Below are 22128 nucleotides of genomic sequence, written 5' to 3'. Positions count from 1 at the left end.
CTAGACCAACCACTCACTGGGAAAACAAGTGTTGGTGCCAGAGGCTTCTGTGGGTTCCAAGACTGCTTTTGCAGAGACAGGTACTTGAATCCTTCTGTTTGCAGCTAGGGGTCATTCTGTATGTACTCTGGGGGTTTGGGGCTTAACGGGATCAGGTGACAGTGATTCACAGGTCATTGGGCCAGGATGTACCCACCTTGCTGGCTCACTTTTCTCCTCGCTGGCAGCTGGCTGTTCTCAGCCATGGATTACTTTCCCTCTCAATTTAATTTATTAGAGCTATTTTGAGAAAGTTGCTGGGCAGGGGAGCCTGTGAAATAGGAAAACCAGTAGGGGGTTTTGTGGNCCCCCCCCCCCCCCGCCGCTGGTCTCCCCCTTGCCCCAGACCCTTCCCTCTGTCCTAGCAATCCTGTTACTTTTCAACTAGCCAGCCCATTGGGGAGGAAGCGGATTAAATAATGGCTGAGGTAATGGATATACTGCTTGAGAAATAGCAATAACACATATTAAGCCTCACTGGAGGACTTTAAATTATCATGGAGTCAGAGACCTTCAGGGCTGGAAGAAACCACTGACAGCTGAGCCCCACCATGTTTGCCCCGCTCACAGCGGAACTGCCCAACGCCCTCCAGGGGAAAGGTGAATTTTATGGGCAGGTAGCCATGATTTGAACCATGGGACCTGATGCCCTGCCTATTGGGTGACTGGACAGGAAAGGGCAACTGTGCCGAGAGGCACATTTATAGGCTGGCTTAGCCCAGTGGGCTCACCTGGTACTAGAACTTTGATAAAGATGACAATGACCAACTGGAATAATTGCATTTTCTCTCTCTAGAGTTTCAGGCTGGGACATACAGAGAAAGTTAGAGAGTGGGAACAGAAGCGGAAAGACAAGCAGGAAAGCAACAGTGGTTGGGGAAGCTGACAGCCGAGCAAGGCTCAGAGAGCTCCTGCTGCTCAGTGGTGAGGAAGAGGGAGGGTGTTGGGCCCTCATCAACACTCTAGTTACCACGTTGGGTGCCAGTCTCAGGCTTCTGGATGTCCGCCTCCTGCATTTCTATACTGACTCTCAGAAGGAGCTGCCTTTGTGAGAGAACCCTTGTGGGTCTTTCTTATTTCCAACACAAAGGAGCTAATGAAGAATTCACATGGTCTGATTTGCAGATGAGGGAGTTGAGGCTAGGAGGCCATGGGTTGCCCCCACCTCAACAGGTTACCGAATCAGCACCTGAGTCACAGGAAGGAATCCAGATTATTTATCTGGAAAGTCTGCTCTCTGAGGGTGGAGTTCCAGGCACAGGGGTTGCGGGGGTGGAGGGATGAGGGGCCTGGGGTGGGAAAGCAGTGACAGAGGCAGGGAAGGGGAGAGGAAAGTAGGTTTCCAGTTAGAGGGGAAAGAGAAGGGAATGCGGGGTTCAGTTGTTCAAACTTTTTGTCTTGTCATTTTAACTAAAAACCAATTTGTAAAGAGCTGAGTCCTAAATTTGCCCCATGGCTCATGTGCCCTCAGTGGCCGCTCCTAGGAGGTTTCTGGGTGTAGAGATGGCGTCTCCACTGCTCTTGTCTACCTTGAGAAATTCACCAACCTCCCCTAGGCTGTGCCCACAGGGAAAGTGGTTTAGGAAGGGGGAGAATGAGTAGAAATCTCCCCCCAAATGCAAACGCATTTACCTGTAGTGTGCTCTAAGTGCAACTTCAGGCTGGTTTTGTGCTAATGTCTGAAACTCCATCGAGACCTTGTTGCCTAATACCCCAACATTTAGCAGAAAGAGAGCTTATTGGGGGGAGGCTCTCTTTATCCCATGAGAAGTGCTCACGGGAAAGACCTTCTTTTGAGAAGCTGTGGACCTAAGGAAAGAATCCTTAGGTCCAGGCTTCGTACTGGATGAAAGAACCCTTAAACAAGGTTTATAGCTCACACTCTCTCTCCTCACAGGCCCATGGATCCAGTAAGGATTGCAGTTGTGGGGGCAGGTGTGGCGGGGCTCTCTACTGCTGTGTGCATTTCCAAACTGGTCCCGGGATGCTCCATTACGGTTGTCTCTGACAAGTTCACTCCTGACACCACAAGCGATGTGGCCGCCGGCATGCTTATTCCTCATGTCTATCCAGGTGAGAGAGGGATTTGAGGTCCCCTGTCAGATACGATAGATGTTGGGATGATGTGAGTGGAATTCTGTGGACAAAGACAGCTGGATATGCATGCACCTGTAATGTTCACTTTAAACATCTCACTGGGTCATCTGTTAGGATAGGCTCAGTTATGCTGCAGGACAAACACAACCTCCAGATCGTAGCAGCTTAAAAAACAAAGGTTCGTCTCTGGCTCGAACCACATGTCTGTTGATTGAGCGTCAGCAAGGACTCTCAGTTCATCGCCTGGGGACCTAAGTGGCTGGGGTAGCTGCTGACTTGGATGTCGTCAGTACCTGTTTGGGGGGGGGTGTCACCCTAGCAATTAAAGGCTCTGGCCAGGAAGCAACTTTCATCACTTCTGATGACAGGTGGTTGGACAGAACTAGTCCCGTGCTCCCACCCCTCTGAAGGTGGCCAGGATGTCCAAGTGTCTAAGGCTCCCAGAAGGCAGCCAGCCAGCCAGAAGTTTGTGGTGAAGGGCATCCATGACTACCATGACTGGCAACTCTAAGGCTTTCCACCCACACCAGTCATGACCACCAGGTCAGAAATTAACTTGTAATGGGACTAAAACTATCCTCGCTTCTAAGCCAATATACAGTCAGTCAGTCATATGTATTCGGGCCTACAGATCATTGATTTTTTAAAACATGTTCACAGATCCTTTCCATTCTGTATTCTTCACATGAAATAGAAGGAGGTGGGAAACGGCATTAAATAAAAACCAAAATCATTTTGCAGCCAATGAGGTTTATACTCACTGTCTCCACTTCCTTCCTCCTCTACTATTTTTTTCTCCATTAATTTTAGCTTTTATTTAACTTTATTTTATTTTATTAAATCAGAGTTACACGTGCACAGGAAATAAGCTGAGGAAACTGGTGCATTTGCAGAATGCGTGTTCACACTTTCTGGGCACCTTTCTTGTGACCAGAGCTCTTGTGTCCATTGTCCGGGAGCCCCTTGGCTTGCAGCGGGCCTGGGTGAGTGGTCAGAAGGCTGTGTGATAGTCGTGGAGTCATCTGCCAAGGAGGCTCATCTGAGTCCAGGCAGGCCACCGAGGCTCGAGCTTGCCCTTTGGCTAGGTGGTGGGGGCCCCTGGGCCAGACAGTGCGTGTCTGGTGCTTCCGGATAAGGACTTGAGTCTACTCTTTGGGCTTCTTTCAGACCGGCCCCAGTGATAGCCCTGATATCTTCTGTGCTCATACATGTCAGTACCATATGGGGACCACACCTGTCCTACAGGGTTGCCGTGAGGATTAATAAGTTAATACCCGTAAGGCAGTTAGGACAGTGCCTGGTGAGTGCTGCAGCAACCATGCGATTAGTACCACTACTCCAGCTACGGAGCTCTCTCACCAGCACTTGAACGTGAAGCGGATCACCGGGCCGACTTGCGCCCCTGTGCTGAACTGGAATTGTCCATTCTTTTGGGGTGGCTCCTAAAGCATGTGAGGGGCAGCCACTATTTTGTTGTTAAGGTTTGAAATGCGAACAAGGGGATGCGTTTCAGTACAGCCCCAGATGCTGGCTTAGATTGTTGGGGTATAATCCATGTGAGGCCTAATTTAGCTCTTTTTGCAGCTTATTCCGTCCTTATTTCTAAACCAGTGGCCCAGTCTGCAGTTTTGGAAGACAGTGTGGAGTTCACATGGGCATGTGTTTAAAGACAATAGCACAGATCCACTATTAGAGAAATATTTATTGGCACTCTAACAAGCAAATTGTTATAAAACCCTGCTACCTGAAGTGCCCTCATTGACCTCGGGACTCTGGGGAGCAGGATGTCTCCAGAGGCCTTTCCATCTCTGCTGCGAACTCTAGGGACATCTCTCCAGGCAGAGCTTACCTGGCATCCTCTCTGCCCCAGTTCCCTCACCTCCTCTGTGGCTCTCCCCATAGCTGCCCCTCAGGATTATTGTTCCCCAGTCCCTAGCCTGACCCTGGATTCTCCCTCATGACCCTTCCCTAGGGATCAGATGGCCAAATTCTTCACCCCATTTGGATCTGTCGGCGCCTCCAGATTGCGCTCACTCTCTGCGCCTACAGTGGACATTGTTATTTTGGGGTTTGAACTATGACCCTTATTTCCCCTCTGATAGGCCTGCACCCTTCAAAGCTGGATCTGGGCCCAGCCTCTTACATTCTGGTGGGGATGCCTGGCTGACAGGGAGCACTGATCCACAGGACTCTGCCAGAGACGTGGTGCCCAGTGTGGTCCCTGCCTGCTCCAGTGCCCCAGGGAATGCTACCCTAAGCTATTGCATGATTCCATGGAGTGGAGGGGGATGGAGGCAATGGCAGCCTTGGATGGGGCTGCAGCAAGTCCTTCCTGAGGAGCTCGGCTCCACAATGCAGACCTTGTCTCCTTGAATCAGAGGGTAAGGGACCTGGGCTTCCTATTCATGTATAGTCTGTTCTCTGTTCTGGTTGACCTGGGCCCCACAGACCTTCCCTTATTACCCACCATGTGTTCAGCCCCAGGAAAGAGGTTCTAGGTTCTTTTTTCTATCGTCTCAACTGTGGCCAGCTGGATACCTCACTCGGCCTGAACTAACTTCTGTTCAGATTGGTATGGACCTGTCAAGGTCTGGAATGTATCTAGTGCCAAAGACCACCGTCCAGATGGCTCATATGTCAGATTTTGTCCTGATCGGCCAATTTACCCTGTGATGATTAATCTTTACATGAACAGAAGTCAACAGATGTGTCAAGATTCAAAACTCTGGTTGCTGATGGATTCCCCACCACAACGTGGTGCCTTATCTAAATATTCCTCCCTGCCCCCAGTTTCTAGAAAGGGGCTTGTCTGAAGCATAGTTATCATTGCCACTTCCTTTCTGTTCTGCTTTGCTTTCCCCCATGGTTACAGACACACCTATTCCCCAGCAGAAGCAGTGGTTTAGAGAGACCTTTGACCACCTATTTGCAATTGCCAATTCCGCAGAAGCTGAAGATGCTGGTGTTCATCTAGTGTCTGGGTAAGAGAGGAAATCTGAAGTCATTTTAGAATTTAGAATGATCTTAACGGACTTTAGAATTCAACATGAAATATTGTTGGAGCATCTGCTGTGAGCGGATTGCTGAACTAGATGTGGGAGGATTTTGGAGAACATGTTAGGCTTTACTCTGAAGAACTCAAGAAAGACAAGTTATTAGTATATTATTTATATATTACATATTAGTGTATATAGTATTAGACTTCTAAAAAAAGATTTTATTTATTTATTTTTAGAGAGAGAGAGAGTGAGTGAGTGAGCAGGGGGAGGGACAGAGGCAGAGGGAGAGAGAGAATCTCAAGTAGACTCCATGCTGAGCACAGAGCTGAATGCCAGCCCCGATCCCAGGACCCTGAGATCACGACCTGAGCTGAAATCAAGAGTCAGTCGCCTAACCGACTGAGCCACCCAGGTGCCCCTATAATATTAGACTTTTAAACAACCATTACAGTTTCTCATCGCAAATACTATTTTAAATTTCCTCAGGGATTATGCAGTGATTTGTAAATATGGCTAAAAAAAAGTTATAGGGGCGCCTGGGTGGCACAGCGGTTAAGCGTCTGCCTTTGGCTCCAGGTGTGATCCTGGTGTTGTGGGATCGAGCCCCACATCAGGCTCCTCCGCTATGAGCCTGCTTCTTCCTCTCCCATTCCCCCTGCTTGTGTTCCCTCTCTTGCTGGCTGTCTCTCTCTCTGTCGAATAAATAAATAAAATCTTTAAAAAAAAAAAAGTTATAGCAGGTAAACACCGAACTTGGGCTATGTGGGGATCATATGGCTGATGGAAAGCCAACAGGAATGATGCTGGAGAATGATATGTCCCAAAAAAGGAAATGTTGTAGGTAACTAAAGTCACCTTTTGACGTGCCATTTAGGAACCATATTTTTGAAATGGTTAGGACATTTCTATTTGATTTTTTTTTTTTTTTGGAGAGAGAGAGTGCGCGAGGAGAGTGGGGGTGGTTGGGGAGGGGCAGAGAGAGAGGGAGAGAGAGAGAATCTTAAGCAGCCCCCACACCCAGCACAGAGCCAGACACAGGACTTGATCTCATGACCCTAAGATCATGACCTGAGCTGAAACTGAAAGTTGGACACTTAACTGACTGAGCCATCCAGGCACTCATTTACTTGATTCTTAATATCTGATTTCAGGAGACTTACATAATTAAATGAAAGAGTTAGAAATCCTATTTGGCATTTCTAGCATAGATTGGCACTTAGAGTATGACAATATTTTTCTATATCTTCTTAAAAAGAGATCACTGACCATTCTATCACTTTATAATTTATGTCTTTAATTTATGACATAACACATATGTTATCTGTGATATCCTATGTGATAACACAGTAATGCCCCATAGCTTTCTGAAGAACAGAGGGATGCTTGCTTTTTACTAAGTTCTCAAAGCCACTGCATTTTAGTACTGTTTAGAAAAACCTGTCCTCTCTCCTCCTTGGCAGTTAGGCTGTCCGCTGACATCTTTTGCTAGTGAACACACCTGCATCAGGCAGATTTCTGCCCTTTTCTTCTTCCTGCCCTCCCTCGCCATCACTAATGGTGTTGACGTCAGTAATTTCCCACAGTCTACACAAGTAGCAACTTTTGCTTCTTCCTACCTTCTCTACCATTAATTGGTACTCTAATTCCAAATCCAGCTGATGAGTCACATAGAAAAATTGTTCTTGATTTATGGCCACAATTTGTTTTTGTCCAAAACCAATGCGACCCTATCTAACTCACAAACTTTGTCTCTAAGTAATTTTTGAAAACAGTTGTGTCTAAAATTCAAATGTCCTTTCAAGACTAAATTTTGCCACCATCGAGGATATTAAAAAGAATGTACTTCAGGCTAGTCTAAAATAGTTATTTATTTCTCTCACATGAGTGATTCTTGTCCCACTTGCACAGACACACACACACACACACACACACACACAGGATTTGAATCAGTCAATTGAAGACAAGGGCATGAATGTCCTGAGAATCTCTGGTGTAAGCGTGTAGGCTTATTCATCTGTTCATCGATGCATTTCTTCAAAACAATTTATTCAGCATTCGTCAGTATCAGGTACTCTCTTAGGTATTAGTGATATAGTAAGGAGCCATTTAGTACACGCTGTTTAACAGGTAGCAAAGGCTCAATAAATATATGTTGAGTGAATTTTTGAGAGAAAAAAAAGACACAGTCCTGCCTTCACATAGCTTATGGTCTGTAGAGAATGTCCTAAATCTAACTTGTTGCAAATAAGACCTGAGTTACCAAGGGGAGAGTACAGGGTCCTATGGAAGTCTATCACTGGGGAATAAACTTGCTCTGGGAAGTTTGAGAAACTACCTGGAGCAAACGGATGTTTCAGCAGGGAGTACCCGGATGGATGTAGATTGGTCGGCGGCATTGTAGAAGTGAAGGGAGCAGAGACAGGGTCAGGGACACAAGGGGTGGCATTCCGGGTAGAGGGAACCTCATGTGCATAGACCTGAGTCTGGGACGACTGTGGTGTGTTGCGGGGACTGAAAAACATCCAGGATAATGGGAAGCCATTGAGATTTTACACACTGAAGGAACTGATCATGTTTACATGTCAAAAATTTCCTGCCTGTAGTTTGGAGAACAGATGTGTGGAGAAAGAGAGATGGTGGTACAACCCATTAGGTGTTGACCATGGGGACAGAGAGTAGATGGATTTGAGAAATGCCTGACAAGAGAGTTGATGGGACTGGAGACTTGACAGTTGATGGCATGTGGGATGGGGGGAGAGAGAAAGTCAACATAGGTCTTGGTCTGGTTTTGGAGCTCAGTAGAGAGAAGGGGGCTGGAGACATAGCCCCTGAGTGTTCAGCCTGTAGGTGATGGTGAAGATATGGAAGGGGCAATTTAGCCCAGGGAGAGTGTGCAGGGTGAGACAGCAAGAAGGCCCAGCACGGAGCCCTGCAGCAAACAACGTTCATACCTTCCCTGGGGACCCCTCTGAATGAATTACTTAGAGATATATAAATTCTGGTGTGTGAATGACCAGATCATAAGCAACTGTGTACAGCCCTCGAGTGATTTCCCTTGCTATTTTAGAGCAGCCATGATTTACAACACATATTCCTATTGTTGAAAACAACCCAAGACCTGCAAATTCCAATACGTGCCTAGCAGCTATTAGTTGCGCTATTACCGGCTTGTTAACAACCAGGACCTTTCCGGCCTCATCCACCCCGGCGGCCATGCTGGTGGCTCCACAGTAACTGGGCCCCTCCTGACAACTCAGCTTCTCTTACCGACAGCACGAGGGGATGACCCACAATTTAACTCATAATTCGCACTCTGCCTCCTGTACACCCACCACGGATCACTCCAATTTAGATATTTTGTTCGGAATTGAGGGCAAGCTTTAAGCTTCTGATGGATGCTTACAACTCATGTAAAATGTTCTACAAGACACCAAAACCTTTCCTCAAAAATGCATAGTCATAAGTCAATAAAGAGAGTCCAAGCAACGGCTTTTTAGAAAAAAAGAGCTAAATCTGGTTTTTAAAACATAACTTTTTAAACGTCTTATTCCTCCCAGTCATGAACATTTCAAACCTGGCTGCTGAATTATCTGAACCCAAGAGAATGAAAGAGTAGATCTTTTTCTTTTTGTGTGTACAGGAAGTGTGTTTTTATTTTTGTTTATTTTTAAAGATTTTATTTATTTATTTATTTATTTGAGAGAGAGCACAAGCGAGGGAGAGGGACAGAGGGAGAAGCAGACTCCCCCCTGGGCAAGGAGCCCAATGTGGGGCTCACTTCCAGGACCCTGGGATCATGACCTGAGCCCAAGGCAGACGCTTCACAGACTGAGCCACCCAGGCGCCCCAGGAAGTGTGTTTTAAAAACGCTTTAGAGAATGTCATGTGGAGTTCACGGGAAATGTATTTCACAAAATTTGAGGAAATTTTTCCACTTATGTATTTGAGTTGGCAGATATTTCAGAGCGTTCCTATGGAAGAAGTGCCATTCTGGGCTGACGTGGTTCTGGGGTTTCGAAAGATGACCGAGGCTGAACTGAAGAAATTCCCCCAGCATGTGTTCGGTCACACTTTCACGACTCTGAAATGTGAAAGCCCTACTTACCTCCCATGGTTGGAGAAGAGGTCAGTTGAAATGGCTCCTTGCTGCTTCCTTTATCTGTCATAGCCATAAATAATTTCATAGTTACTCATGAAATAGATATGGAACATTCCCTGTGGTCCCTCAGAGTTCTTCTGCAGTGTGTCCTGTTGCTCACAATGGCTAGGGCTGCATCAAACCACCTGAAGACAGTGTTTGTGTCACAAGCAGTAAGTGACCCCGCAGTGACAGAAACACATCCTTCTTCTTCTAGTGCATGATGCATGATTCTTCTTCATGATGCATGATTTGGTCCCCCGCCCACCGGTAAGGAAAACCCACTCATTGGCACAGCATCTTAGATATCCTCATTTGTAAAATGGACACGTTTGGAGAGCATGCTTCCAGCTATGCAATTATATGATTTGTCCCTGTTCTTTAGATGGAGAATCTTAAGCTTATTATAAATTGTTTTTGAAATTTTTTTCTCATTAGTGAGAAAGAAAATAGCTTCCTTATTTTCTTTGTTATAATTAAGACCTGTAAACCTGAGAGGTCTTATCTTTTCTAGATTAGGTCATTGCTTCCTCACCAAGTTCGTTCCAAAATACCTTGAGCTTGCATTTTGGCCGGATTTTTAGGACCTCTTGATTCCACTTAGTTAGGAAACACATCAAGAGCGTCTTTATTTGAGACACATCAACAACTCTCTTTAGTTTAGACTGGAAATGCTAAGGGTATTGAGAGTTGTGAAACATTGGCCCTCTCAGTCCCCAAATCTGTATATTTGGTAGATAAATAAGGACAAGGTGAATTATTGTGTAAACGTTGGAAAAGTGACTCAAGATAAGCAGTGGCAACGATGATCCGGTTCCAGGTGTGGGCTATAGGATAATTGACTCCTACAATTCATTAATCCCACAGTTCTGTGTTCAACATCTATGTGTGAACCTGGCACTGTGTTAGAAGGTGGTCAAAAGAAAAAAATAAAATATGGTCCCTTTTCTTAAGGAATTCAGAGTCTAACGGGGGTGATGGTGTGCGTGTGTGTGTATGTGCATGCATGTGTGTGTTTATGCATGTGAATTACAATTACAGTAACTCGCATGGTAAGGGGAACAGATTTTGAGGGTGGATCGGGAGCACGGAGGAGGGAGCCTAAGTCTGTTAGGCTCATGTCAGGAGTATTATGATACATCTTCCTAGCTTTATAAGTGCCTTCTCACTTTTACATATTAGCAATTTATACAGGACATTTTCTTTTTGTATGTTCCAGTTTTCATTAAACCCATCCTTTCAAGCCTTGTTCACTGGGCCTTAAACCATGTTTGCATGCTATCAGCCATAAATAAACATTTTGAGCCATCACTCGATGAAGTTGCCCATTGGCCAAAAGTCAAGTTTCAGCAGCATCACGACCTTTTCTTCTGTGGCATTGTTGGTCAGATTTCATTTTTATCTTTATATCATAAAAATGACTGGAAATAGAAAATTGGAGGTGTTAATGCTAGTGATTTGAGATGGAGGTATCATATACTTTATCTTAATTAAATTCAGATAAAGGGAAATTATTAAGCATGCCACAAGGGGCAGAGCTTTATTGTCATTATGGTACATAATTTTGTTTGATTATGGTAAGAAATGGAAGAACGTGTACAAAATGTTGAGTCTAAAGAGTGAGGTGTCATTAGAGAGTTTTATAATTTGGGGCTAAAGTTTCATTATTACCCGCACATCTATTGTTTGGCTCCTTTGTCTTGGACTTTTTTTTCCATGTTCAGAAAGGTCTGTAGAAAACCTGGCTGGATCCCTGTGGTCTTCAGCTGCCTAGGCCAACTCGGGAAAGGGAGAATCCCACAGAGTGTTTGCTCCCCATCACAGAGACTGGCAAGGGCTGGCTTCTCTGTGTGGAAATGGTGGGGGGCCAGCGATGGTAATGGACACAGAGATAAGGCAAGTGGATGAACTTGTATAACCCTTTACCCAGATTCCTCACAGCTTGTCATTTTCACTCGCTCTGTCATATACATATATACACACACACATACATATACACATATATACATATACATATATATACATACACACACACAAACACACACACATTTTTCCCCAGAACCACTTAAGAGTACATTGCAGACCTGATGCCCCATGATTTCTAAATACTGCCGTGTATATTTTCTAGGAATAAGGATATTCTTTTGCATGAACAGAGTACTATGATAAAAATCTAGATATTTATATTGATACTGTTATGTATGGACTTTATTCATATGTTCCCCCCAAAAGGACCCAATAAGGTCCTTTATATAGATACCCCTGTTCCCCGATCCAATCCACGGTCACACGTTATATTTACTTGTCGCACCTCTTCAGCCTGTAGTCTGTCTTTGTCTCTTATGACCTTTGTAACTTTGAAGAGTACAGACCATACCAGTTGCCTGGTAGAACGTCTCTCATTTGGGGTTTGTCAGAGATTTCCTCATGATCAAATTGAGGTTCTATGTTTTTGGTGGGACCCCACAGAAGGAATGTTGACTCCTTAGCACATTATATTAGGAGGCACATGGTGTCGGTCTGTCCCCTTCTGGTGACATTAACTTTGATCACCCGGCCTGCCAGTTCTCGCCAATGTGAAGTTACTACATTCTCCCTTTGTAATTACTAAATGCTTAGCAGGAGACGCCTTGAAGCTGTGCGAATACCCTGTTCCTCGTCAAACTTTCGCCTACTACCTTTAGCTTTAGCTCTCAGTCGTGATTCTTTTTTTTTCTTTAAAGATTTTATTTATTTATTTGACAGAGATAGAGACAGCCAGCGAGAGCGGGAACACAAGCAGGGGGAGTGGGAGAGGAAGAAGCAGGCTCATAGCAGAGGAGCCTGATGTGGGGCTCGATCCCAGAACGCCGGGATCACGCCCTGAGGCGAAGGCAGACGATTAATGACTGAGCCACCCAGGCGCCCCTCAGTCATGATTCTTGACTCAGTCATTACTACTATGTTTGCCAAGTGATAGTTTCTTTTTTAAAGATTTTATTTATTTATTTGAGTGGGGGTGAGCACACGGCGGTGGGGAGGGAGGGGGAAAGAATCTTAAGCAGGCTCCCTGGATGCAGGGCTTGATCTCACAACCCATGAGATCGTGACCTGAGCCGAAACCAAGAGTCAGAGGCTTAACGGACTGAGCCACCCAGGTGCCCTGTCAAGTGGTAATTTCTAACTCCTTCTACATTTAGTTTGCTTTCTCCTATAAGGAAAGACGTTTTCCCCCTATATTTATTCAGTTATTTATTTATATCACTATGGACTCAGGGATTCCTATTTTATTCAATGAATTATAATTGTTACTCTTATTATTTATTTTGATGTTCGAATTGCCTAAGATTTGGCCAGTGGGAGCCCCTTCAAGCTGCTCTCGTGTCTTTTTGACATTTCTGCTTCTCTCTCTCTTTCTCTCTCTTTAGCACTTTCTTACTTTTGGGCACAACAGCATTCCATACACTCCAATTTTGAGGAAGAAAAACATTTTCTTTTCATGAATCTCTCCTTCCATCTTTCCCTTAAAACAAACCTGTTGCAACGCTACATTTTTAATTTATATATTCAATGCAGAAATAAACTGCCTTTACTCTGTCTCCCTTCTACTTCCCTTTGTGCCCTGAAGTTTCCTTCTGCTGTGATTTTGGAGTGTAGAGAACGCACCCAACATCGGACCCCCCTCTACCACACCCAGCCTGGGGCAAGAATACATACAGGAGCCCGTACGGGCGTGTGTAAACACTTCAAAGTTCCAAATCAAGCTAACAAACCATTAAATAAAATGCCATTTATCCCTTTACTTTAACAACCATGACGTGCAACCACCAAAGGTCCAGTTTACATTTAGCAATCTTGGGTTCTCAGAAGTGCCGCACAGTAACACGGTGGCAGGGGACTCTAGGTGCACGCCATGAGACACCCTAGTCCATACGCCCAAGCTCTATTAGCTGTCCTTTGGCCACCCCTTGGGCAAGGGTGCACACAGTGGCATGGTCTGTCCCTCAGAGGAAGACAATGTAGGCCCTGGAAATAGGGGGAAAATATGGGGATTGTGGGTTCCCAGTTCATGGACTGGAAGCGGAGGAGGAGGACTCTCGCTGGATGCATCCCTTGGCCCCACAGACTCCTTTCTCAGGCACAGCTGGACAAGGGCCAGAGTGGGGTCCTCTAAGTGGTGCAGTGGAAGGGAGGTACAGCTCGGATTAGCCAGGGTAAATTCTAAGTCCTAGAAATAGTCCTGAGCTTATGGTAATCACTGTGTGTGTGTGTGTGTGTGTGTGTGTGTGTGTGTGTGTGTAGTTTCTCCTAATTTTTCAATGAAGCATTGGATATAAAGTCTAGACAGAAAACTTAAACAGAAATTCTTCCTGGAAGAGAGGGTACATTGTTTTCATTTGGCTTTAAGAGATGAACAGTAGATAAGGTCCTTGGAAGATGGGGACTTTTGTGGGGCAGAGGAAGCATGAGAACCTGGGGCACCTGAATGGGTGACATTGCTGTAGGAGGGGGCAGAGGCAGGAAAGCCAGCATCACCCCCAGTGTATGTGTCCCTTCTCTGAGGTGTCTTCTTAAGCCTCCCGGTTTGCCTGGGGCTGCCCTGGGCAGTGGAAAGCTTTCCCCTGGGTGGGGAGGGGGCACCCCCAGGCTGATAGTGAGTGAGGGCCAGTCCCCAGCATGGACCCCATCCCAGCTGCCCTCCCACTCTGGCTGAGAATACATGTGTTAGTTCTGGGGGCCGCCCTCAACCACTTTCACATGGAAACAAATATTACCTGAATGATTTGTTCTGGCTGTTTCTAAAGTATCACCTTCTGGAGAACAGGCCCCTTATTTCCATAATAACCTTATTTTCAGGCCTAATCTCTAACTGTGGGATGAAGACCTGAGAAAAATCCTGCTACGTTCTCACTAGTCGGAAGCCTGCTGTCAGCATTTCACTTTACTTAAAATAACCTGGAGTCAGGTGGTACTTTGCGCCAGTGGGAGCCACCTCCTGACAGCAGTTCCATTGGTCTGATGACCAATCAGCTAGGGTTTGTGCCTTGGAGAACGCTGCTTCCTGTCTGTTTTTAGGTGACAGAGTCAGGAAGAAGAGGCCTGAGGGGCTGCTCTTGTTCCCCCTAGAGTCCTGTGGAGGTCTTTGTCGGTCCAGTTGTTTGATATATATGTCCACCATGACAGCGGGCTGGGACGTGAGTGCCTCAGACAGACAGCGCACACACCCTTGTCCCACCAAACCCCTGTTCTATCCTTTCAGCACTGTCTTGTGCCCCTGATACCTTCTTCTTCCTCCTGGCCCCACAAAGTGAGGCCTGGACAGACAGCACACAGGGCCTCCTCTCTGTGGAGATTAGCTGTCCTCTCTTCTCTTAGGGCTTGACATCTGGCCAGAAAGCCAAATGTGGTAGGAAGAGAGCCACATGTCTCCTTTCCTCCTGAGGCAGGCTTTGTAGGGCAGGGACTCCTCTATGAACAAGGCAAGGCTTTCAGGCAAGGATTTCAAGCCAAGAGAGAGGCAGGGCGGCATTGTGGTGAGGGGGAGGGACCCCTGGGGCTCACTCTGTGGGCTGCCACCTGCTCTTCTCCACCAGGGCGAACCCAGCTGGGAAGCCACACAATCCCTGCTTGTTCCTCACACCCAGGGTCTGTTGTGTTGCCTCCTACACCCCTTCTACACAATGTGAGCGCTCAGCCTACAGTGTTCTGACTCAAAAACAGGCTTTCACTCAGCAAGCCACACAAAAATGTCTCCAACCTAAGCTTTACCCTTCTGAAATAATATAAACTTCCAGGAAAAACAAAAAAAAAAATGTTTTTAACCACAATTGAGATCTTTAGCTTTTTTGAAAGAACAGAAGAGATCCTCTCCCTCTCAAAGAAAGAAACGATGCCCAATAATATCCAGAACAAACAAAAGAACAAAAACCCCTCAGAGGTTTAATCAGCCATGCAGATCATGTTTTACATCCTCAGCCAGCGGAGTCATATTCTGCTGCTTTTTACTTGCGCCGTCCAGGAAATGAATCATAGAGGCAGTAAGTCAACCGAGCCTGTCTCTTTGCCAGACAACCTACCTAAATAAATCATCCCGGCTGGATCAGGATCGTCCTGCCTGTGACAACATCCAGAAAGCTGGGTGCCTCATTTCTGTGCTGGGGTACCCTCTAGCTTAGATGCGTTGCTTTCTTTCAGGAGGTCATGCTTTATACGGTGGCTCTGATATGGCCTGCGCTGAATACAGCACTGACCACACTAAGTTTCTCTCTCTGCACTTCCTTCCCACTGGTATAACCAGGCCTCATGGTTACTTTCCCTGTCTCCCATCTCCTGTAGCTTCTGTTCTCCCACGTGGCCTGACTCACAGCAGTGTCTCTGAAAAAAAACTTTCTCTGAGTGACGTATTTCACTTAGCATAATACCCTCTAATTCCATCCACATCATTGTAAATGGCAGGGTTTCATTCTTTTTTATGGCTGAGTAATATTCCTCTGTGTGTGTGTGTGTGTGTGTGTGTGTGTGTGTGTGTGTGTATAAAGAAGCACCTGGTGGAGCCCCATCCCTCTCAGGGCCACACCTGCTCAATTTCCCTCTTGCTGAAAGGCAAGTGAGTTGAAGGAAGGGCTCTAAAGACCACCCCCCCACCATGTTTATGTGTTTCATTCTTTTTTATGGCTTTTCATTCTTTTTTATGTTTATGTGTTTCATTCTTTTTTATGGCTTTCATTCTTTTTTATGGTTTTATTCTTTTTTATGGCTGAGTAATATTCCTCTGTGTGTGTGTGTGTGTGTGTGTGTGTGTGTGTGTGTGTGTATAAAGAAGCACCTGGTGGAGCCCCATCCCTCTCAGGGCCACACCTGCTCAATTTCCCTCTTGCTGAAAGGCAAGTGAGTTGAAGGAAGGGCTCTAAAGACCACCCCCCCACCATGTTTATGTGTTTCATTCTTTTTTATGGCTTTTCATTCTTTTTTATGTTTATGTGTTTCATTCTTTTTTATGGCTTTCATTCTTTTTTATGGCTTTTTTATGGTTTTNTTTTATGGCTTTTCATTCTTTTTTATGTTTATGTGTTTCATTCTTTTTTATGGCTTTCATTCTTTTTTATGGTTTTATTCTTTTTTATGGCTGAGTAATATTCCTCTCTGTGTGTGTGTGTGTGTGTGTGTGTGTGTGTGTGTGTGTATAAAGAAGCACCTGGTGGAGCCCCATCCCTCTCAGGGCCACACCTGCTCAATTTCCCTCTTGCTGAAAGGCAAGTGAGTTGAAGGAAGGGCTCTAAAGACCACCCCCCCACCATGTTTATGTGTCAGGCTGACATGGTCCTGCCGAGGGCTGACTTTCAGGCTTGGTGAAAATGGGCACCCTTGGGTTTTAGTGGGATGACCAGAAGACATTGCTCTGGTGCTACTTAGCGAGCACAACTTCATGAGTCCCCCATCCCTGCATTTCCTCGTGGGAGGTTGGGACAAGGCATTCTCCCTCTCTAGAAGGAGGTCTTGCTCAGTTGCAGGAAGCCCTACAGGGAAAATCATCAAGCTTATGCCCCCAACCATGTCATTCAAAACCCCCAGAATAAAATAATTACCTCTTACGGTTGTAAAAGTGCTTGGTCCCTAACATACGGCTTCCAGGTATGGTTTCTGCCTACACGCTGGTGCCCCCCGCCGATGCTCTGCCCATGGGATAACAAGAGGGACTGGGCATCACCACGTGGTTGTACTGCAGCAGTGCTAGGATGATGGGTCCCTGGCACATTCAGTAAGTTCCCTCCTGGGGGTCGAGGCTGGGAGGCAGTCTGCACAGCAAGTGGGGGGGAGGGGGTGCCTTCCAACCACTAAGACAATTTCAGAAATCACCAGGTAGAGAGTGGACTTTTATCACTAGTGGGGGGCCTTTGAAATGGAAGAGAGGGACATTTGCATTTGTTGAATTCACACATAATCTTTATAAAAACCCTGTGGACTCAACATTCTTATCCCTAGGTGATAGTTGAGGAAACCAGTTCAGTCCAGTCAAGTCCCCAGGCTGGTAAAATCCCTTTATTTCTCTGGATTAGGAGAATAATTCCGCATTTTAATCAGAACAGTTGGAACACAGAGCACAATGTTTATCAACACGTGGAAGCCACAATCTATTAAAAGTAAAACCAAGATAATGTTCAAATAATTATCAATGTAAAACATTTTTTGAAGTCCAAATGTCATTCTTACAGGCTATTGATTGAATGTAAGTGATAGGTGAGTGTGGAGAGCAGGCGAACCCCTTTGCATTTAATTGTAGCATAGCAATGACACCCTTTCCCTCACGACCCCCCACTGAAAAAAATTACCAAGGAACTACAATGTGTTATGTGCGGTGTCAGACTATTTCCAGAGGCTGTCTCATCTCATTTTCATGGGGAACCTATGAAGTCAGTACTGATTTCTCCAAATTATGGTTAAAGTTCACAGAAATTAAATAACTTGACCAAAGTCTTATGATTGGTAAAGGGGAGACCCCTTCTAAACTCTTTTTAAGTCTTTTATTTACATTCACTATTTTAAAGAATATTAACCCACTGCAATATGTTGGTCAGTATCGCCACAAAGTCCATAGGGGAATGTATTAAAACTAATGCTGTTGAAATGTACATCTAAAAATGGTCAAGGGAGTGAATTTTATGTTATGTGTATTTTACCACAATTAAAAAAAAAAGATTGACAGGACCTAGATAAGCCATTTCTTTAAAAAAAAAAGATTTATTTATTTATTTGAGAGAGAGAGAGACCTCATGTGTGCGCGTGTGAGAAAGAGAGAAGAAGGGGCAGAGGGAGAGAAGCAGACTCCTCCCCAAGCCATGAGCCCAACCATGCGGGGCTCGATTCCAGGACCCTGAGATCACGACCCCAGTGGAAACCAGGAGTCTCACGCCACTCAGGTGCCCCAAGCCATTGCTTTTTGTTATGGATATACTTGGTCCAAAATATGATTATCAACCAGAACTGTCAGTCCATCAGCTGCAAATATTTTGCACTCGTCTCCTGCTACCATTCCTGTGTGAGACCTAAAGTAGGGGGGTGTGACCCCTGTTCCAAACATCTAGTTAGGGAGACCAGAATAATGCAGAGGACATGCAAGAGTTCACAATATGAGACAGAATGTCTAAGGCTGCAAATTTAGGTGCTTAATCAATGGCATAAAAAGAAAGTCTAGGGGATTTAAAATACGGATTTAGTATTTATTTAGCAGCTAGTATGATACAGGAACTTTACAAAACATGAAAAGGACAAGACATTTCTTTTGTTTTGAGGTTTTGAAACAGGTTTTCATTTAGCTCCCAGTTTAGGAAGCCCCAGTTTCCAAGAACGCGAGGCAGTCGATGGCTGGAATTTGGCCTGCGTGGGCCCTGCCCGCGGTGGCCTTGTCCATCATTTCCCATGAGGGCTTGTGCAGGAAGCTGCTGAGGCTTGCCTATCGGTCTCTCTCGTTCTTCCCAGGTTAAAAGGAAGTGGGGTCCTGATACTCACCCGACGAATAGGAGACCTGTGGGAGCTTCATCCATCCTTCGACATCGTGGTCAACTGCTCGGGCCTCGGAAGCAGACAGCTTGCAGGAGACTCGAAGATTTTCCCCGTGCAGGGCCAAGTGCTCAGAGTTCAGGCTCCGTGGGTGAAGCATTTTATCCGAGATGGGAGTGGGCTGACGTACATTTATCCTGGTATATCCAACGTAATCCTGGGTGGAACAAGGCAGAAAGGAGACTGGAATCTGTCCCCAGATGCAGGAATTAGCAGAGATATTTTTTCCCGTTGTTGTGCTCTTGAGCCCTCCCTCCAAGGAGCCTGCGACATCAGGGAGAAGGTGGGCTTAAGGCCCTTCAGGCCAGGCCTGCGGCTGCAGACAGAGCTCCTAGCCCAGGATGGTAGGAGGCTGCCCGTGGTCCACCACTACGGCCACGGGAGCGGGGGCATCTCCGTGCACTGGGGCACTGCTCTGGAGGCCGCCAGGCTGGTAGGCGAGTGTGTCCGAGCCCTCAGGACCCCCACTGCCAGGTCAAAGCTGTAGGTGACTTGAAGTGACAGCAAATGGCCCTGGAAATTATTGATCAAAATACAATCTAAGCACCACAACTGATTCCAATAACTTTTCCATTGTGTGCAAGTTTAATTAGATATATCTTTGTTTTCAAAAGCAGAAATGATACAATATGAATCCCTAGTAGCCTTAGGACTAGTACTAACCTAATCTAGTACCAATGTAGAACTAGGCTTAAGTCTAGTACTAATGACATAGGTAGGGCATAAAACTCTATTTTTGGTAAAAATACTTGTTAGAGAATAAGATTTCTCTTAGATCCAGTGTTCAAAGATCTGTACTAATTTACATGGATGCTGGAAACTGTCGGGATTTTGACATCTTTTGGCCAATAAATCCACAGCAAGAGATAATGTATGGAAAATACTTAACTCACTAGCAGTTGCAGAGCTGCCCACAATGTTTGTGAGTGAGCTTTATAATCCCTTTAAATAAAATACACAGCGATCACGCAACCCAGGCTTATTACATTTACTAGAAGATGAAGCATGATTCCTCCTAGTACTAGTGGCAACCTCTTCCTCCCCTCAGCTGGTCATGATGGTTAGAAGACAGGGATGAAGTTACCTATGGACTTGGCATCAACTCAAGAGCTGTCTGGGGTCAGTCCCCTAAGGGTGGTACTTTCCGTTACCACAAATGACAGAGCACTCGCTTGTGTGGTTGACTTTGCCTAAGCATTTTTGGAGATTGAGTAGCAGGTGCAGCCAAAGAGCTAATTTGCTGATTAGGATGGAACAAGCATTCTGAATGAAATATATCCAAAGAGTTTTTTGCAAGTTGTTAAAAAAAAAAAAACTACCGGGAAGGAGGGGGAAATGTGTCATGATAAAATGAGTTTGGGAATTGCTGAAATAAATTAATCTAACCTGGTTTCTTGACTCAGGTCTGCTCAGAGTTAATGTGTTCATATGTATTGTGAATGCTCGGGAGGGTTTTGGCTTTAGTGGATGGTAAAGGAGGTGCTATTCACTAAAGTAAGGACACTTTGGAGAAATAGATATAATTTTAATTTTGGCAGGAGATGGCTTGTGTTTAGTGATAATAAGTTCTATTTTGGACACCCTGGAGTGGGGGGGGGGTGAGGTTGGCAATGAGAAGGTGGGGAGAAGAAAGCCCCCAGCATAGCTCCATTTTACGGTTTTGTTCACTGAGCTTTTGCATATGATTTTTTTTTTAAGAGAGAAGGCGAGAGAGAAGGGAATGAGAGAAAGAGAGAGAGAGAGAGAGAAAAAAACAGTGTACTGGAAGATCTTAATCTTCCCTTGCAGTGTTAAAAATTCTCCCGTGTGCTTCCTCCCCATCGGTTCCCACCAGGGGGTGGTATTGTATCAAATTCAGATAAACTGGCAAATTTGAAAATTTAGAAATGACTAGAAATAAAAAAATGGATACCAGCTGTGTGGAGTGAGTGTGTGATTCTTTCACGTTTTGGAGTTTATATGCCCCGAACCTAATCGTTCTGTGTTAAGTATTTGAGACACGTACAAACTTGGATAGGCTGACCACACACGCGCGTGCGTGTACTCATTGCAGTCCGTGAGCAATACTAAGTCCTGATAAAATGGCATTTTAAAGAGGGGAAATAAAATGTTTAATGGTTAAAATGAAAATCCCCACGGCCGCTCCAGTAGGTATGGTTCGATTGTGTTTACGGTGGTTTGAAGCGCACTCGTGGGCTCCTTCTGTCCGCGGTTTAGACCCCGCAGCATTGCCGTTTCGGGTACGGAGCCTCGCATTCTGAGCTGCTGTTTGCTACTCTAGGCCAGTCTGCTTTTATTTTTCTAGTCCAGCTGGAAGACTGAAAGACTGAAGGCTTCCTGAGAACGTGGTCATGACTCCATACCCTGATTTCAGGCTCACTAATTGCTAGATATTTGCTCCCCGTGTCTCTTACAGGTTTATTCATTTTGGTCAGCAGCTGCCTTCCCGGGCTGCACACTAGGATCACCTGGGATGTTTGGGGAAAAAAAAAAAAAAACCGATTTCCGGCCTGCTATATTAAATTAGAATCTTCGGTGGCTGGTGTGGGACCCTCGCATCAGTATTTGCTCAAACCTACAACTGCAGGCAGCGGAGAACGACGGCGCACTCTTCCCTCATCTCGTCCTAGGACTCCAGAGCTACCATAACCATTACCCACCCCCTTCCTCCCTCGTCATCTTGCGGCGTGGACTTAGGAGGGATGGGCTCACGTAAGTGGTCTGGGCAAGGTGGCCTATGGAATTAGCTAGAAATGCTGGGAATTACCTTGCTGGCTCTGGGTCAGCTCCTGGAGTCAGCTGTCTTTGTCTGAAAGATGAGAAACTGAATAGACAAACGGATGATGGCCAGACTATATATAAAAATAGAACTCTGACCCACAACCTGCAGCAATCGGCTCCGGAAACCAACCCCCTCATCTGCAACAAGCCGCCCAGGGAGCCGGCTGCCTGCTCTGGTCAGACTTGCAGGAAGCCAGATTGCCATCTCTAGTAACAGTCCAGACAGAGAGCTAAACAGTTGTTTCTGAAACGAGCGGCCCCCAATGGCCAGGACTTGATTAATAACTGACAGTGTCCCTGATTTTTGGCCCATGTTCAACTTAGGAGCAACTAGAGAAAGCCCACATGCACCCCTAACCTGTCACCCAGGGTGCCCCACTTCTAGTTAGCTCCCTTACTGCTTCCTCATGCCGACAGACAGACAGACAGACAGATTCCACTTAAGGCACACTTAAAGTCTTCTCTTGTCTACTATAAAGCATTCCCACTCTTCTGCTTGCCTTGGAGCCAAGGTGACTAACTCCCTGGCTATAGCAA

The 22128-nt window shown here is 45.7% G+C and overlaps 1 protein-coding gene across 4 annotated transcripts; it reads left to right on the top strand.

The window, feature by feature from the left end:
- On the top strand, positions 1–20720 carry DDO (D-aspartate oxidase). 4 transcript variants are annotated; one of them, XM_034668976.1, is made up of 6 exons: positions 26–80; positions 836–963; positions 1937–2112; positions 5009–5117; positions 9084–9260; positions 18730–20720. In XM_034668976.1, exons 3-6 carry the CDS (start codon positions 1941–1943, stop codon positions 19295–19297), a joined length of 1026 nt encoding a protein of 341 aa, XP_034524867.1. In that variant the 5' UTR covers positions 26–80; positions 836–963; positions 1937–1940; the 3' UTR covers positions 19298–20720. The 4 variants fall into 4 exon arrangements, with proteins under 4 accessions (XP_034524866.1, XP_034524867.1, XP_034524868.1 ...); XM_034668975.1 differs by lacking the exon at positions 836–963 and having other exon boundaries at positions 1–80; XM_034668977.1 differs by lacking the exons at positions 26–80; positions 836–963 and having other exon boundaries at positions 1943–2112; positions 5029–5117.
- Positions 20721–22128: the final 1408 nt, after the last annotated feature.

This window comes from Ailuropoda melanoleuca, chromosome 10 (assembly GCF_002007445.2).
Source record: "Ailuropoda melanoleuca isolate Jingjing chromosome 10, ASM200744v2, whole genome shotgun sequence".
In the NCBI taxonomy this organism is placed as follows: domain Eukaryota; kingdom Metazoa; phylum Chordata; class Mammalia; order Carnivora; family Ursidae; genus Ailuropoda; species Ailuropoda melanoleuca.
This window is presented reverse-complemented; position numbering and strand designations above follow the sequence as displayed.

What these genes read in the sequence shown, in the direction of transcription:
- DDO (XM_034668975.1), top strand. Translation starts at nt 1,941, where the DNA reads ATGGATCCAGTAAGGATTGCAGTTGTGGGGGCAGGTGTGGCGGGGCTC. An exon ending in TATTCCTCATGTCTATCCAG is followed by an intron (nt 2,113 to 5,008) that starts GTGAGAGAGGGA and finishes CCATGGTTACAG; the next exon opens with ACACACCTATTCCCCAGCAG. An exon ending in CTCCCATGGTTGGAGAAGAG is followed by an intron (nt 9,261 to 18,729) that starts GTCAGTTGAAAT and finishes CGTTCTTCCCAG; the next exon opens with GTTAAAAGGAAGTGGGGTCC.